Source organism: Chroicocephalus ridibundus, chromosome 4, assembly GCF_963924245.1.
Source record: "Chroicocephalus ridibundus chromosome 4, bChrRid1.1, whole genome shotgun sequence".
In the NCBI taxonomy this organism is placed as follows: domain Eukaryota; kingdom Metazoa; phylum Chordata; class Aves; order Charadriiformes; family Laridae; genus Chroicocephalus; species Chroicocephalus ridibundus.
Genome location: NC_086287.1, coordinates 32917925 through 32933816, shown reverse-complemented (window position 1 = coordinate 32933816; position 15892 = coordinate 32917925). Strand labels below are relative to the sequence as shown.

Here is a 15892-nt window from a genome sequence, read left to right as displayed (position 1 = left end):
TAGTTTTTTGACTGCTGTTCACAGGTCATCTTGACCACATCACCTGCTTCTTTCCTCACCTCTGTTCCTAGCCTTCTGATAGCCCCGGGGCCAAGCTGTGCATGTCAAAGTCATGTCTGCCTAATTTGTACAAGAGGCAAGTTAATGTTAATTTAAAATTTAATATATTTATGCAAACACTTGCCTAAAACTTATTTATACAAGCAAGATACTGAGGTAGGCTAGCCTACTTCAGGTATGAGTGAGCCTACCTCATCGCAGTGCTGCCTGGCTTTGGTTGATTCTGCTACAGGTAACTTCTCCTGTTGGAGACTTTTAGTTTTGTCTTGAGCTGAAGCCAAAAATATTTGTATATTTATGATTAAGATACGGTAAAAGAATGAAAATAATGTTTTTATGTTTTAAAGCTATATCCATTCTGAGGATGCGTTGCTTTTTTGAAATAAGACGAGCAACACCATTTCTAGAAAAGCCTACTTGCTATCCTTGTTCATACACAGATACACATGAAAGCACCATAATATATTTTCCTCTGTTTACCCCGGAGCAGCTCAAGCTGTACATTTTTGAATCCAAGCTAAATTTGCTTCACTGACACAAGAAAAAAGCCAAAGGAAATCTCTTTTTCCTTACTCATTAGATGTGTTTATTCTCCTTTTCCTATCACCCTGACTATCCTGAAGTCTCTAGAAGATTAATCTAATTTATTATATGTTCACTGTTTTCCCATAAAAAGGTAACACCAATGTACTGCAGGATGTTTTTTTCCTGTAATTCAGAACGGGGTAGATTCTCACTGCATTTTGGAATATACCTGGCCCATTGCACCAGGACAGCAAAAATGCATATCTACCATCTGCGAGGGAACTAGATTACAAAAGGGAGTAAGTACAGTATTAACATCTGAACCTCAGCCTGAGTGTTACAGGTATTGATGTACATCCGTGCAGTGAAGTTTTGACTTTTTAGTCTCTTATATAGTTCTGAGGCAGTATACAAAGTTTTAACAGCTTTAACTGTGCATTAAAGGTGGCTGAAATTCTGATACCTAACAGTTTTTAGGCAGTTGGAAGGGGTTTCTTGGCATCTACTGTGTGATGTATGTTGAGAAACAGATTGATTTCTTTTAAGCTGTAATTGTAAGTGAATTCCAACAACTGGAAGTAAAGTTGATCCTAACTTATGCCTCACTTGATTTTGTGGCGTTTCCACCTGTACCTTAAGTCATTTAATCTCTTGACTTTCCACACGCATTCATTTGAAACTCTGCCCAGCGTGGTGATCTAGCAAAAATTTCAAGTTTGTAATGTCCACTAAAGGCATATGAATTTTTGGGTAGTGTGGTTCAGGATTCATCACAAAAGCAAAATCTACCTGTCTGATGCTTTCCTTAATTTTAGCATTTTTGGGGTCAAAAAAGAAACCCAAGCAAATTGTGCCACTCCTTACAATATTTCTTTGGTGGAACTGTTTCTCTGGAAAGAGAACTTCCCAAATTGAATGAAAAGAGGGCACGAACCAAAGGCATTTATAAACACAAACAGTGCCAGACTAGAAAAATGACTCCTCCTGCCATCATGTCTGGCTCCTCTGTCTGGATGACTTGGCTTATCCCCTGGAACCAAGTTAACCCCAACTTTGCAGTGTGTAATAAATAGCTCTAAAATATTTCAGTGTGAAAATGAATCTAATTAATCCCCTGTATGAAACACGAGAAAAATAAGGGTTGGAAAAGCTATGTTGTATTTCAGTAGCGAAGATGCATTTACACCCAACGCTGGTTTTCTTTTATTTTCAAAAGTTACCTTCCTGTAATTGCACCCTAGTTTAGAGCTAAGATAGGAGCATCTTAACAATAATGGGCACTTTTTTAACAGATTATTGCCAAAAGTGCATTCTTTATTCCAGGGAGACACTGTAATAGATACCAGCGCTTTAGTAATGATACAAGCAATCTGTAAGCTATTATAGTTTCTTTTATAGTAACTTAATCTTCATATTGTTTTATATGTCTGGAATTTTAATGGTGTTTTTAATTTATGAAGAGAAGTGTATTACATGTTACTAGTTGCATGGGAATATGAGCTAAATATCAGACCATTGAACTATATTCTTACAAACAAATATTTTGAAGTACTTAAACAAGCATAAGGAATAGAACAAAGAAATTAAAGGAAGTCATACAGATACAATAGCAGCTTTTATGGAACGAGCACAGAAGCATCTATTCTGGATTGTTACTGGTTTTAATGCATATCTTGTACTTTAGAGAAAAATGGGAAAGAACATGGGTGCTTTTAGAAAGCTATTTAAAAATAAATATTTTCTTTAAAATAAGTATAGTTACCTAATTAATAAATTTATTTGCATTATTGATTGCAAATAAACACAAATTCCGATGTAATTTTTTAATGCTAGTGACGTGAATGAATTAATATAAATACTTGATTATATGTAGAATATAAGCGCCTATGTAGATTCTTGAAGCCAGTGCAAAAATGAAGTATTTTTTCCTACTAGTTCGTTGACATTTTTAATATGTATAGAAGCAGACACAGTTCACAAGAAATATAGTGAACTGCGCTCAGACTTGTAAGGGAGATACCGTAACACTTTGCTAAGCAGCGAGTTGCAGAGAGATATGATCAGCGTAGCAATTTAGTGGTTGTAATGCTATTAAAAGTAGGGCTTTTAAATAAAGAGAACCAGTTCACTGTTTTGAAAGAAGTCATATTCTACTTTAAACTGTCATTCTGTATTTCTGGCTTGCAATTAGATGATATTTCTAAAATGTCAGTCTCAGATTCTGTTGTGACCGTCATCGTAATAAAATGTGACAGCAAAGATATTATATCAATACTTTTTCCATAATTAGCATTAAAGATCTCTCAAGGGTTAAGTACAAAGGTTTTCCACTGAATGGTCTGCAAGCCTTGTGCCTTTAAAATCTTTTAATATAGCCAAGACTGGTGACAACCAGGAGACAAATCTATGAACAAACCCGTTTGGAGAGAATAGTTTTGTGGTGTGTGATGTATGTTACGTAAATGAGCTTATTAGGACTCTCATCTATTTTATTATTGGTGCCCAATTTAATAGAGGCATTTAAAAAACAATATTTCTGCCTGACTCCTTGAAATGAAGAAGATACATTGATATAATTGAGAGCAAATGATTGCATGTTGTGCCATTTAATCATGTCATTTTTCAATTGCTGTTTTTTGCACTTCACTGCATACTTATAGAATATTTAGCTTCAGTATAGATTAAGTCCCACAGTATGCAACTGAGTAGAGTTACCATATTAGGTGACATTTTCTTTTAACCTTGAAATCAGCAAAAGCACACAGATTTGGCAGTATTTTTCTAAAAGATGACAAGTCATCGCTCATTTCCTATCTTTGTCATTTAGCTTTTTTGTTTTGAGGAATTACTTTCTCACCAATATTTTTTCTTAGGAATTATTTGGTTTCTTTTTCATTCAGAAACAGAAATTCTTATTTTCACCATGTCTGTCATAAAGATGGAATATGAAATACAGGGATGCATCACCCCAGGCAAGAGAAGTTCCAACTTGCATTGCTGTTTCACAAAAACCACTGAAAACTAAATTTTACCCAGCATTTGCCACCATACTGTTTCCTGTTTTCCCTTTATTCATGTATTAGTGATGTTAGCCATGATTCTTTAAGTTTTACGTTAGCACTTTTGAAAACTGTAGTGCTGCACTAGCCAAAAATCAGATGTAAAAAGGCATTTTACATTTTTTTAAGAGTTGCAGTTTGGGTGTTGTAGTCAGAAGGGTAATTTCCATTCTTGGATTTTGCTTTAATTTCTGCATATGGCTGTTGTACTAAATAACAACAGTTCCATCTTCATTTTGTCTCCCATCAGGCCACGACTGATGCAATAGGAAGGGTATCATTCCCTCCCTCACATACCCCCATCCTGTAACAAGGAGGAGGAGTGAGGCTTTAACAGACCCAGGTTAGACAGAAACTTCCTCTTGGATCTGGTCATTCCAGATTTATCTGCAGGCACTCTTCCTATGTTTTCCTAAAAACACCCAGTATTGCCCATACACAGAAACACAACATAAGCCTAGAAATAGCATTTGTTTCAGTGTAGCTTGACATTTCTTCTGAACCCGAAAGCACAAAGAAAATCCATCTGTGGAAGTTACCATTTCTGATCTTCTAACTGTTTTCAAAGCTCTGGGCACCTCCACATGGACCTTTATTGTTCCTAATTGTAGAGTGAAAGCAAAAAAGACGGAAATGGTTGAAAGAACTTCAAATAACATAAAAATTAATTCCCCAAACAATATGTAATAAATGATGCTACAAAAATAATATCCCAACATTTTATGTAGTGATTTTTATATAAGTGAGCTAAATTAATCTTAAACTGACTTTTAAACTACTTTTAAAGGCAAGTCATCCCACTGAATTCACTGAGAGCCTTACTACTTGTAAATGATTAATATTAAACACTTTCTCAAGAACCTTGATGTAACAGTGCTTCAGCGGCCAACTTATCTACCATCTTTGTGAGAAAGCCAACTTCCCATCCATGTCTTTCTGTGGAGCAGAGGAGGCGGTGTGGCACAGCTCAGGCGCTGATACGCTGCAGGAAGGCTGAGGGTTGGAGGGGCATTGAGGCTTGAGGGGCTCTAATGTTTCTCGACTTCCCACCTTTCTATGCCTCCCACACTTTCTGGCACTGCCTGAAGCTGCACACGTGTTTCTGGTCATATGCCATTCACTTAGGAGTCACGCAGCTCTGCAGAGCACCTTCTGTTCAGATCATGGCTACTTCCATCCCCATAGATAGTGCCATTAGCCCATGGCTTGGAAGGAGTGTTTGATGTCATTCGACTCGGCAGGGGCTTTTCCAGATGATTTAAGGCATGGTATTAACAAGCTGTGAAAGTAGTTTCAGCTAGCCCTTTTTAGCTATGCGGGTGATAACTTCAAAGCACTGAAAATAGGAGTAGGCAGAGGGAAGAAAAATCTTCCAAGATTCTAACAGCAAAGACAGGAATCCTCAGTATGGGAAAATATGACTCGTAATAACGTTATAATGAATAACACCTCAATGTTATCAGGGTATCTTTTGCAAAGTAAAGGACTCAGACACAAAGTCAAGTTCATACGGACAGCTGCAGTTACTGTGTATACTCAGCCTGCAGCAAAAAAGTCAAATACATTAATTTAAGTCTCGCTGGAAATGATTTAAGTGAATGTGTTTCTCCCACGTTTGCAAAGGTTTGGATTGTATTTACAGTTACCACAGCTCAACGGACACATGATAACGTGAGGAGCCACAATCGAAAATGTCTTAATCTATACTTCAGCAAATCTGCACACACAGGATGCTAAGGAGGCCTAACTGATGCTCCTCAGTCATCATTTCCTAATTTTCTGAACTGTCAAGTACCCAGTAGCTTACTGTAGCAGCTGTAGACCGTCAGGCCCAAGCCTCAGTAGAGAAACTCATCATCTTTCTTCTCCTTTTTCTTTAATTAATCATGAATTATAGCTGTTCATTTACAATGGAGAATGTACCTTGCAAATAATTAAAGTAACTGTGGTCCTGGAAGCGTACTTTGCATGTACACTTGCCATATTGACAGGTTTTTATAGAAGCATGCCATTTTAACAACAGCAGAACATGGGTGGATATACAACACTGTGAGATGTCATGTCACAGGATACAGGCAATTATTGTGTCCCTTTAGGACACTGTATGCCAGACCCTAATACTGCTTAGACTCATTATTTCTAGTGCTATTACATAGGGTTTAAAGATGTCTTTACATGATTAAGTTCTCTGGGTTTAAAGATGTCTTTACATGATTAAGTTCTCTGGCTTTTAAAGTATTGTTGCTATAGCCAACTCTTCCAACACGCTGTTAGATACAAGCACTCCATTCTTCTCCTGTTTAATATTAACCGTAATATCATGTAATAAAATTGAAACAAAAGTGCCATAGGCCTAATTGTACTGTCACAGCCATGTAAATCAGAAATAGCTTCAGCAAAGCTACTGTTATTATGCTGGTGTAAAATTGATGTAAATTAGAAATGACTTGGATGCCGTAGCTCTGCTTGCAGATAGCACAAGGTAAAGGCCTCACTTAAACTCCCATATAATGGCTTACGAATTGAATACTCCTTACCTCATCATATTATATGGTATTGTATCAAAAATGTACAATATTTATACGGGGTGACATAATCAGGTAGATCAAGGTAAGTTAGTGTTACGGGACCAGCTTCTGAGCTGTATTGTCTTCCATGAAGTTGCTGCAGATCTATGTAGATTTGGCTGCCATCAGTATATAACTTACCATCACTTCCATAAAACCGAATTGCTTAGCTGTTACAATGTAACATAAGAATCCTGTCTTTGTCTTTAGGTAGATTTTTTGGTTTGGTTTGGTTTGGTTTTTTTCTGATGTGACATTAGGCTAATGAACAGCATCAGAAAGGAAATGTGCCAGACGTGGTGGTTACATCAAGAACTATGTAGGAAACTAGTAATGAACTCTAGGAAAATAAATAAGGGCAAGCTCAGGAAACATAGGTGGAAATGCAGCGCTGGTATAAATTGAATAATAAAATTCCTGGTCATATTTTGCCATAAATAGGGGTTTGGGAATTTGTCATTCACCTTATTTAAAATTCAGAAATATTAAAGGTACAGGGTTCTCTCATTATAGAAGTAATAGAATTCTAGCTATTACAGAGTTAGGGTAATTTAAATAGCTATAGAATGCATTATATCAATAAGTGGAACATCTGTATGAAATGTCCACCTGCTGATATACTACTCGGTGTACTTTACAATGAAATGTACTTAATCATTTTAAGACGTCTTCTAATGAAGCCTTATCGGGATTAACATTTTGAACACAAATACTTCTAGGCATTAAAACTTCCACTTTAAATGAGATTGCATTGTCTTGTTTACCCTTGTTGATTAATAAGCAATCTGTTAACTGTTAGAACGGCCCAATTGTGCCAGTGAAAGTAGATTAGTAATTCAGCTATGCTTGTGCGTTTAATCATCATTTCTCTTGAAGCCTTTGAATAAAAAAAACCACTTGCACACTATCCATAGGCAAAGAAAATATATATATTTTTAGATGTGTATACCAATATTTTGCTTCAGACTTTCAGCTTAGTATTATTGATCAAGCACATCCTTCCAACAGTAAAATACTCCCATGAGGTACAACAATCCTAAGTATAAATGCCAATTTTTAAAGAAAAAGTCATATGAAAATCTGAAACTTGAATTAACTTTCTATAGAATGTTATTGTTTTGCTAAAAAAAATTCAGGAGGGCAGGTCCTGATTTTTTTGTGAGTTAATGCTTTGAGAGATGCGGTGGCTTTTTTGTTTGCTTATTATGATTAAATGGAAGCTTAAAGGCAAATACCTTGTCTTCAAAAAAGATGATAGTTCAGATTTTCTCATGGGGTCATGCACTTTCATCTGTGGCATCCCACAGAGGGAAACAGATGTTGGCAACTTACAATTTAAATTATCTGGAAAGCTCCCATGTGTGGAGCACAGTCCCGTGAAATTCAGGAGTAGCACAGGCCTATGATTGAAGTTGAGTACTTGAACGATGCAATGCTATAAAAGTATAGGGTCTCAGAAGCTGGTCTGGAGCAGTCAGCCTCAGATGCCTTTGTGCCTTGTGTACCCCAGCTTCATAGATATTATTATTAAAACACATCATGATTTAATAAAATCCTGATTTGATGTTGAATGACGATAGAGTGGGATTGTGGATAAAACCATGCTTGAAAGCACCCCATACCGTTACCTGCATCCGGGTGGTAGATCTCTCTTTAGTTTTGGCATGTAGGATGCATTATTTATACTGCTATTCAATGAGATTCTCAGTGTAGTTACTTAGGTTTCTGGCATAGAACCAACATATCCTGACTCCCATCAATATTCAGCAATATTAGGACTTAGTGATTGTCTCCCATCATGCAGTTCGCGTCAGACTGCATTCTTGGTAGCACTGGAATCGGTATGATGAAATAAATGCAGTGAATAACTCATTGTTAAGAAGGATACAGTTATCATAGTATTCCTACATTTACTTGAATATGGAACTACCCTGGAAATACTTTGTAATAAAAAAAAAAACATCTGTAAAGAATTTTACACTGAATTTTCTCCTTCCTTAAGGTTTCTCCTCTGACAGGGTACATATGACCCATAATTTCTATTTTTTTTTTCTAAAAATATATATATTCTCATTGCATGAATAAAATTTTTCCCCCCATTTTTTCTTGAAGAATTTCTGAAGCTGATTACTGGCAGGGTAACTCATTTCAGATGTGTCCCAGTTAAATTAAAAAAAAGGAAGAATAAACCAGTCTACACCATAAAACTTTCAACATTATTGGGACAGTTAGCTATGTGTGGCATTTGTTTGAAGGAGACTGAAAGTAGCTTTACTCCTTCTGTGCTATTAAGACTGTGTTTATCTGAAAATAAAACATTAAGCTTTGAGTCTAACTATGGGAATTTATGGAAGAGCTGAAAAAACTATTCTAAGATGGAAATTGGGCACCGTTAAATATCAGATAATAGTTGATGTTTTAATTTGTAAAGTATTCCACGCTAACATCTATTGTTTGTCTGTCCTGCAGTCTCTGTGCTGTGAGATCAAACAGAGACGTCGTGGGGTAGCCTCCGTGCTGCGACTATGCCAGCACCTCCTGGATGACCAGGAGACCTGTAACCTAAACGCGGATCACCAGTCCATGCAGTTGATAATTGTAAACCTTGAGAGGCGGTGGGAAGCCATTGTCATGCAAGCTGTCCAGTGGCAAACGAGACTACAGACGAGACTGGAAAAAGACTCGGTGAGTCATGCTTGCTTTAAAAAGTTCTCATGCGCTTTCATTCTTCACAAGAGACGCTTTTTCAGTGCAAGACAAACACATTCATCTCGGAGTGTTTTCTTCTGACTGAAGATGCTATTCCTAGTATTTACTGCCAACAAGTGAAACTTTAGTTTTTTGCAAAGTATTGTATTCTATGGACAAAACTGATTAATAAGATAAACTCACAATATACATGTTCTGTTTGCGGATATTTAATCTCATCGCATCTGATCCTGTCAAGTAATGAAAACAATCTTCTCCCCTTGCCAAGTTGCTCAGTACCTAACAGAAAAGGGCCCAGAGACATATTTCACTGATTGTAAATATATTTCAGAAAAAGTGTTTTCTGTGTAAGTAAGACTGGTTTTAATTAGCATCCCAGCAGTAGATGTGTATTTCACACAGAATGCCATGGGTATGTGATTAATATACAATTCTGTGTTATTTGAATATAAGTAAAATGCATTAATTTGCTTTTATCTCAGGGAAATGATTCCTAAGAGGCAAAATAGTACTCTCCTTAAACCATCCATTAAGTGGCCTAAATTAGACAGGTTTTCTACAGCATAAAACTATATTACAATGCAGTATCCACATTTAAACAATAAACCATAGGGGGAACAAAATAATCCCTACTGTAGCACCATTGCCTGTAATGGATGAATTGGCTCAGCATGCCTTGTGCTACTATCATAATGCTGCGGCCTGTATACTGCAGCTACATTGACAGCAACGATAACCCTGTGTAGTGCATACACTGAAGAGCCTTGAGAACAAGTGACATATATCTAGCTTACATGACTTTCCGGGTAAATTTATATCAAGCAAATAAAAGGAAAAAATGCTCGACACTTAAATGCTTCCTAACAATTATCGGACTAACAGTGAAATACTGCTTTGGACTTCTTTTTGTTAAAGTTCCTTTACAAAAATAACAGAAGTTGTAATTCTCTTGTTCAGTTCTGGTAGCGTAGTATGAAGATATACAAGACATTGCTCAGAAACACTAGCAGTTCCTAAGTGAAAACACTGTTAGTCTAAACAGGCCAAGAAATGGTGAGTTAGTGAGGAGGATGCTGTGGACGAGTGAACCATTGAAGGCAATATTAATTTGTTGCCTGCCTGCCTTTATCAAATATTATAAAGTAGGAGTGCTCCTCTGCCTGTATGGTTTATTGGCTGCTTTGCTTTAAGTATTGAGACAGAAATAGGACTTGAGGAAGGAACAAAGTTTGAATAGACTTTCAGAACAAGTCAAACAGGCCATGTCTCTGTATGAGGCAACATGGAAGGAAGACATCATTGAAAAGCAGATGAAGTGTCAACATTGGTTTTATAAGCATGGGAGTGGTTAACTGACAATGTAAGAAAGGTAGATAACTGAGGAGAGTCAGTTAAGCCCCCCAAAATTTAATCTGGTTAAAAGAAGTGTAAAAATGATGAAGCTACCTGTGATTGTACAAGGATATAGAGAAAAAATTATTTTTCAGCCTTTCCTTGTACATCTATGTGCAGAGAGGAAGTATCAACTGAAGAGGAATACTATTGGAAACAACCAATGAGATCAACTAAGAGATTTCACTATATGACCAGGAGAAAAAGGTCAAATCATAATGATGTTAAGATTTCTCTCATAGAGCTAGTGAGAGCTGTAGATGCCACAGCTGAAGCAGATTACCAGAGGGAGAAGTCATGCTGACAGAGCTTGAACAAAAGAGGAGATTTGGCGAGGACAGAGCAACAATTCCATTTTGTTTGTGCTTAATTTATGTTAATGGACATTTAGAGGTAGATATTTATAAGGGGAGAGTAACTGATATCATCTACCTGGACTTGTGCAAGGCATTTGACACTGTCCCGCACGACATCCTTGTCTCTAAATTGGAGACACATGGATTTGACATATGGACCACTCAGTGAATAAGGAACTGGCTGGGTGGCAGCACTCAAAGAGTTGTGGTCAATGGCTCCATGTCCAAGTGGTGAGAGCAGTGATGAGCGGTGTTCCTCAGGGGTCGGTACTGGGGCTGGTACTATTTAATGTCTTTGTTGGTGACATGGACAGTGGGATTGAGTGTACCCTCAATAAGTTTGATGATGACAGCAAGTGTGGAGTGCTCAACACGCTGGAGAGAAGGGATGCCATCCAGAGGGACCTTGACAGGCTTGAGAGGTGGGACTATGCAAACCTCATGAGGTTCAACAATGCCAAGTGCAAGGTCCTGCACCTACGTTGGGGCAATCCCAGGCACAAACGCAGGCTGGGTGGAAAATGGATTGAGAGCAGCCCTGAGGAGAAGGACTTGGGGGTGCTCGTTGATGAGAAGCTCAACATGAGCCAGCAACGTGCGCTTGCAGCCCAGAAAGCCAACCGTATTCTGGACTGCATCAAAAGAAGTGTGGCCAGCAGGTTGAGGGAGGTGATTCTCCCCCTCTGCTCTGCTCTTATGAGACCCCCACCTGGAGTACTGTGTCCAGCTCTGGTGCCCCCAACATAAGAAGGACATGGACCTGCTGGAGCAAGACTGGAGGAGGGGCATCAAAATGATCAGAGGGCTGGAGCCCCTCTCCTATTAAGACAGGCTGAGAGAGTTGGGGTTGTTCAGCCTGGAGAGGAGAAGGCTCCGGGGAGACCTTGTAGTGACCTTCTAGTACCTGAAGGGGGCCTACAGGAAAGATGGGGAGGGACTCTTATCAGGGAGTGTAGTGATAGGACAAGGCGTAATGGTTTTAAACTGGAAAAGGGTAGATTTAGATTAGATATTAGGAAGAAATTCTTTACTGTGAGGGTTGTGAGACACTGGAAGAGGTTGCCCAGGGAAGTTGTGGATGCCCCGTCCCTGAATGTTCAAGGCCGGGTTGGATGGGACTTTGAAGACCCTGGTCTGGTGGGAGGTGTCCCTGCCCATGGCAGGGGTGTTAGAACTACATGATCTTTAAGGTCCCTTCCAATTCTAACCTTCTATGATTTTATGATTTAAAAAAGAGGCAGAAGAGAGGGGTTAAATGCAACTAATGGGAACTGCAGCTATCTGTATGTATATTATCATATAAAAAGGATAAAGGGATGCTAGTAAGGAAAAAACCTTGTTCGTGTCTAGTAAAAAGCAGAAGATGAAGGAAGAAGAATTAGCAAAAAACCACAAACGAGATAGAAAAGGAATCTGTAGAGCAGAAAAATCCAAGACTGTAATTTCTTGAGATTCTGATCAAGTGGAGTCAAGACTAAAACAGAAGCTGGTAAAATAAAGATCATGAGAAAGTGATAGGGAAATATCTGTGGAATTAAAGGAATGAACAGAATTAGTGAGGATCCAGAATGAAGCTGAATAGAAAGAGGAGGTAGGAGCTTTAAACAGTACGTTCACATTTAAATGAGAGGAAAGTCAAGAAATAAAAGAAGACAAATCCCATCTCAACAGTGGCAGAGGCAACATTCTTGAGTTTTGATGGTAATGAATCTGGGAGAGCAAGAAATCAGAACAGAGTTAAAAGAAGTCAGCAGTGAAATAGGCTAGGCAAGTGAATGAGTTAGAAGACAAATATGAGACTGAAGAATAGAAAAGATTGATAAAAAAATATAATAGTAAAGCTTTTTCATTCTCTTCAGAAATGCTAGTTATATTTTTGTGATAGTTCCGTCTTCAGAATACTTTTAGTCATATTACTGATCTATTACCTCAATAGCTCTAGTCAACTGTTGGTTAGGGCTACACAAAATGTTTAATGAGCTGACCAGCAGTAGAAAAAACAGTTGAATTTTGGAGCTTGAAAACCAAGAGTGTGCAGTATTATGCATAGCCAAACCAAAAAATAGTTTTCATAAACCTGAATTTTAGTTGCTAGAGACTGAGTATCTGTTGGGTCTATAACTGCACAAGAGAGATCGGACTGGGTTTCTACTGTGCTTCTCTAAAAGGAAAAGTACCACAAAGACGATGAACTGCCTTTTTTCATCTACAAAACTTATCATTTTGTTGTGGTAAATATGTATCTTCTATTGAATTTGGAACAGAAACAAGTTGCATTTGTGAGATAGCTTAGAGAGTTACTGTAGTGAAAGCATATTGTCTCCTCTTGCATACAGGCAGCTGCTGTGTGGAAGCAGTTTGCTGTTTGGAGCTGCAGTTACTCTAAATAAACTGTTATGAGCTAATTAGGGCTTTGCGCTGCTCTTGCAGCAGGAGCGAAGTCTTGTGTTTCTGTTAGCGATTACAATCCATCAGGAATTGAGGCATGGTGCGGGCATGAAGACCGCACCTTGCTTGATATCCGGACACTTGGAACTTCACAAGGTGCGTGCTGCTCTGTTCCCACTTTGCCTCAGGTAGTCTGGAGTTATTTGCTGGGCTGAGTTGACTTTCACCAGGCAGGGGGTGTATCACTCTTTCTGCTGAGAAATGGCAGGCCGCTTAGAGCTATTATGATGCTCATCTAATTTTCACTGTGAGCTGTTTTGGTTTGGAACCTCTCATCCTAGGCTTGTTTATAATAATATGATCCTTTGAAGTATGTCAGTATCTACAAGTTTCTCTTGTTGATAAAACTATCTGTACTCGCAATATTTAAAGATGCCCAGCCACTGCAGGTTTCAGGTTTCTTTGTCTTCCCTGGCCTGAGTTGGCATGTTCTAGCCTTCCTTTTCACGCAGTTCCTGTGTAGTCATTTCTTGGGTAGGTACCAGGACTGTTTCTTCTGCTTCCCTATCTCTCTGTATTTGATGGTGTGCCAGCCTTGGCACACAAACAGTATCCCTTGGTAACAAGTCTTTATTTGTGGTTGCCCACAAAATACTGTAATTTATGAAAACAAATGAGATGGTTTTATACCCTGATGGCATCTGACTCATTCATGGCATCTGACTTGCTGACAATAAATAAGATAGCCCAGATGATTATATTGCCTCATATAAGTGTAAGAGTCGCTTGCATCTTCTACTGTCTTCTTAATTTGTGTACTGGGATCTTCCTTTGTCCTGTTTCTGCTCCTTTTTACATTCAGTCACTTATCTGGGTCACTTATAGTATTACAAAGGTATGCTGGAATTAACCACAAAAGGCTTTTAGGTTTCTTTTGAATTCTTTGCCTTCATTGGTGATTTTCAGCAGTGTTTCATTTTGCTCAACTTTTGCCATTGCGGCATACCATAAGTTTACAAATAACAAGAAAATATTAACACGTACTACAAGCACCTAAAGTCTGGTAAAAGATGTCCTTCTCATAAACCTAAAGTTACGTCTAGAATGTGAAATTATCAAAAAGAATGAAATGAAGTTGGATTTAGTAGGTTAATCTAGCTATAAAGAGTAAAGTATTCATACAATGAAAAGAACAAAGATTACTTTTAAAAAACAGTAGGACACTTGTCTGTTACTGGAAGCAGTCCTAATCTGGTTTAGCAAAAGAGGTTTTTATTTCGCCCATCTGTGTTTTTTGTGGTAAATTCTTTTCCCCCAGATTTATCATTCCATAGTTTGCTGATATAATGTTATACGTCACCTAAATTTTAGCTTCAGAATTATACAGATGCCTTATAGTTTGCCTAACAAGACCCTGCTGGCAATCATCTTAAAAGAAAAAGGAGTCTGCCTGGCAATTGTAACAGCAATAGCAACAATCTTTAGTGAACTAAACCCAAAATTGCCATCTAATATTCCTGCTCAACAGCTGGAGAAGCTTTAACTCACTATGCATCTTCCTTTAGAGGGTCTGGTCTACTTGAAAGATTGAACAGTTAAAAAAGGATTTGGGACAGACTCAGTCATGGTCACGCACACAAGTTTAGAAGTTAAGTCAAAGGGGGAATATGTAGGTTGTTTTCTACAATTTTTTTGATCTTTAACTCAGCCAGTAGTATACCCAATGTAAGTTATGCATTTAGCCTCAGTGGATTATTCCAGCAGCTACAGATGTTCACAGTTTGGGGATGTCCGTTCCAGGCCAGATATGTCTCTGTATAGGAAGCTACAAGGAGGCGATCATGGAAATTCACTTTTCTGCGACTGTTTTAGCAATATTGGGGTACTGTTATACTGCTAATGCTGAGAGAGAGACAAAACTGTGCTTTCTAATGGATTTTACTTCTTAAGTTGCAATTCAATATTCCTCTCTTTTTGGTGACTGGAGAAACTGCTTTTTCTCCAGACTGCTCATTCATTGAATGAGAAACATATCTGTTTTATGGAGCAGACAATCTCTTTTCTTATTCAACAGAGAGGGCTAATTATTGAAGGGACAGTATTAATCATGCTTTTAAAATGGAGATTTTGAGCTACGGCAATTTGGGTTAAGGTGCTGTAATTCTCACATTGTCCTGGAAATGTATGAAATATTCATTTGTCTGATCACTAAGTTCACTACTATGCTTCATGAAAAAAAAAAAAAAATTATTTCTCTTGTTCTCCTGAGTCATCCCATGTGTGCACTACAGTGTATGTCCAGCAAAACCCCCATCTGTATTGGCTTGAAAGTATGCTGTACATCCAGCCACATAATTGAAAATAATAAGGCCACAATAAATGGGATGGCCTTGGGGTATAACACCCAAGGGATTCAATTGGTGTCGCTTTGCATCAATGTCCATGCATCATGGTAATTGAGGTAACATAACCAATTACCACATTTTAATTAGAGTTGTAAGGACTTGGGAAAATCTGCAATGGTGAGACAGCTCACTTTAAAAAAAAAAAAAAGGCACCTCTTTTCCACAAGCTTCTTTCTTAGGAGGTAAAGAGCCTGCTTAAAGGTCTGTTTAGGATTTTTTCCAACTTCCTCTCGGTTTCATTCTTTGTAATTCATTTTGAAAAAAAACTTGTTTAGAAAGGCTGTATTGCTTCTGATCTGGTATCTTTATCCTTTTTCTCTATTTATCTGTTTCTGTGATGCTTTCTGGAAAAGAAAACAGTTTTTAATAATGCTAGGCATGGTGTCTCCACTTCTCTATATTTAATTCACTGGTGCAATATTTTTTCAAGC

General features: G+C 38.0%; 1 protein-coding gene across 4 annotated transcripts in view; it reads left to right on the top strand.

Moving 5' to 3' along the window:
• Nucleotides 1-15892, top strand: part of AKAP6 (A-kinase anchoring protein 6) — a 292205-nt gene that overhangs the window by 251746 nt on the left and 24567 nt on the right. For all 4 annotated transcript variants that reach the window (XM_063332211.1, XM_063332212.1, XM_063332209.1 and 1 more), the window contains exon 12: nucleotides 8681-8896. In XM_063332211.1, the coding sequence (XP_063188281.1) occupies nucleotides 8681-8896 (216 nt within the window). The remainder of the gene's footprint in view (nucleotides 1-8680; nucleotides 8897-15892) is intronic.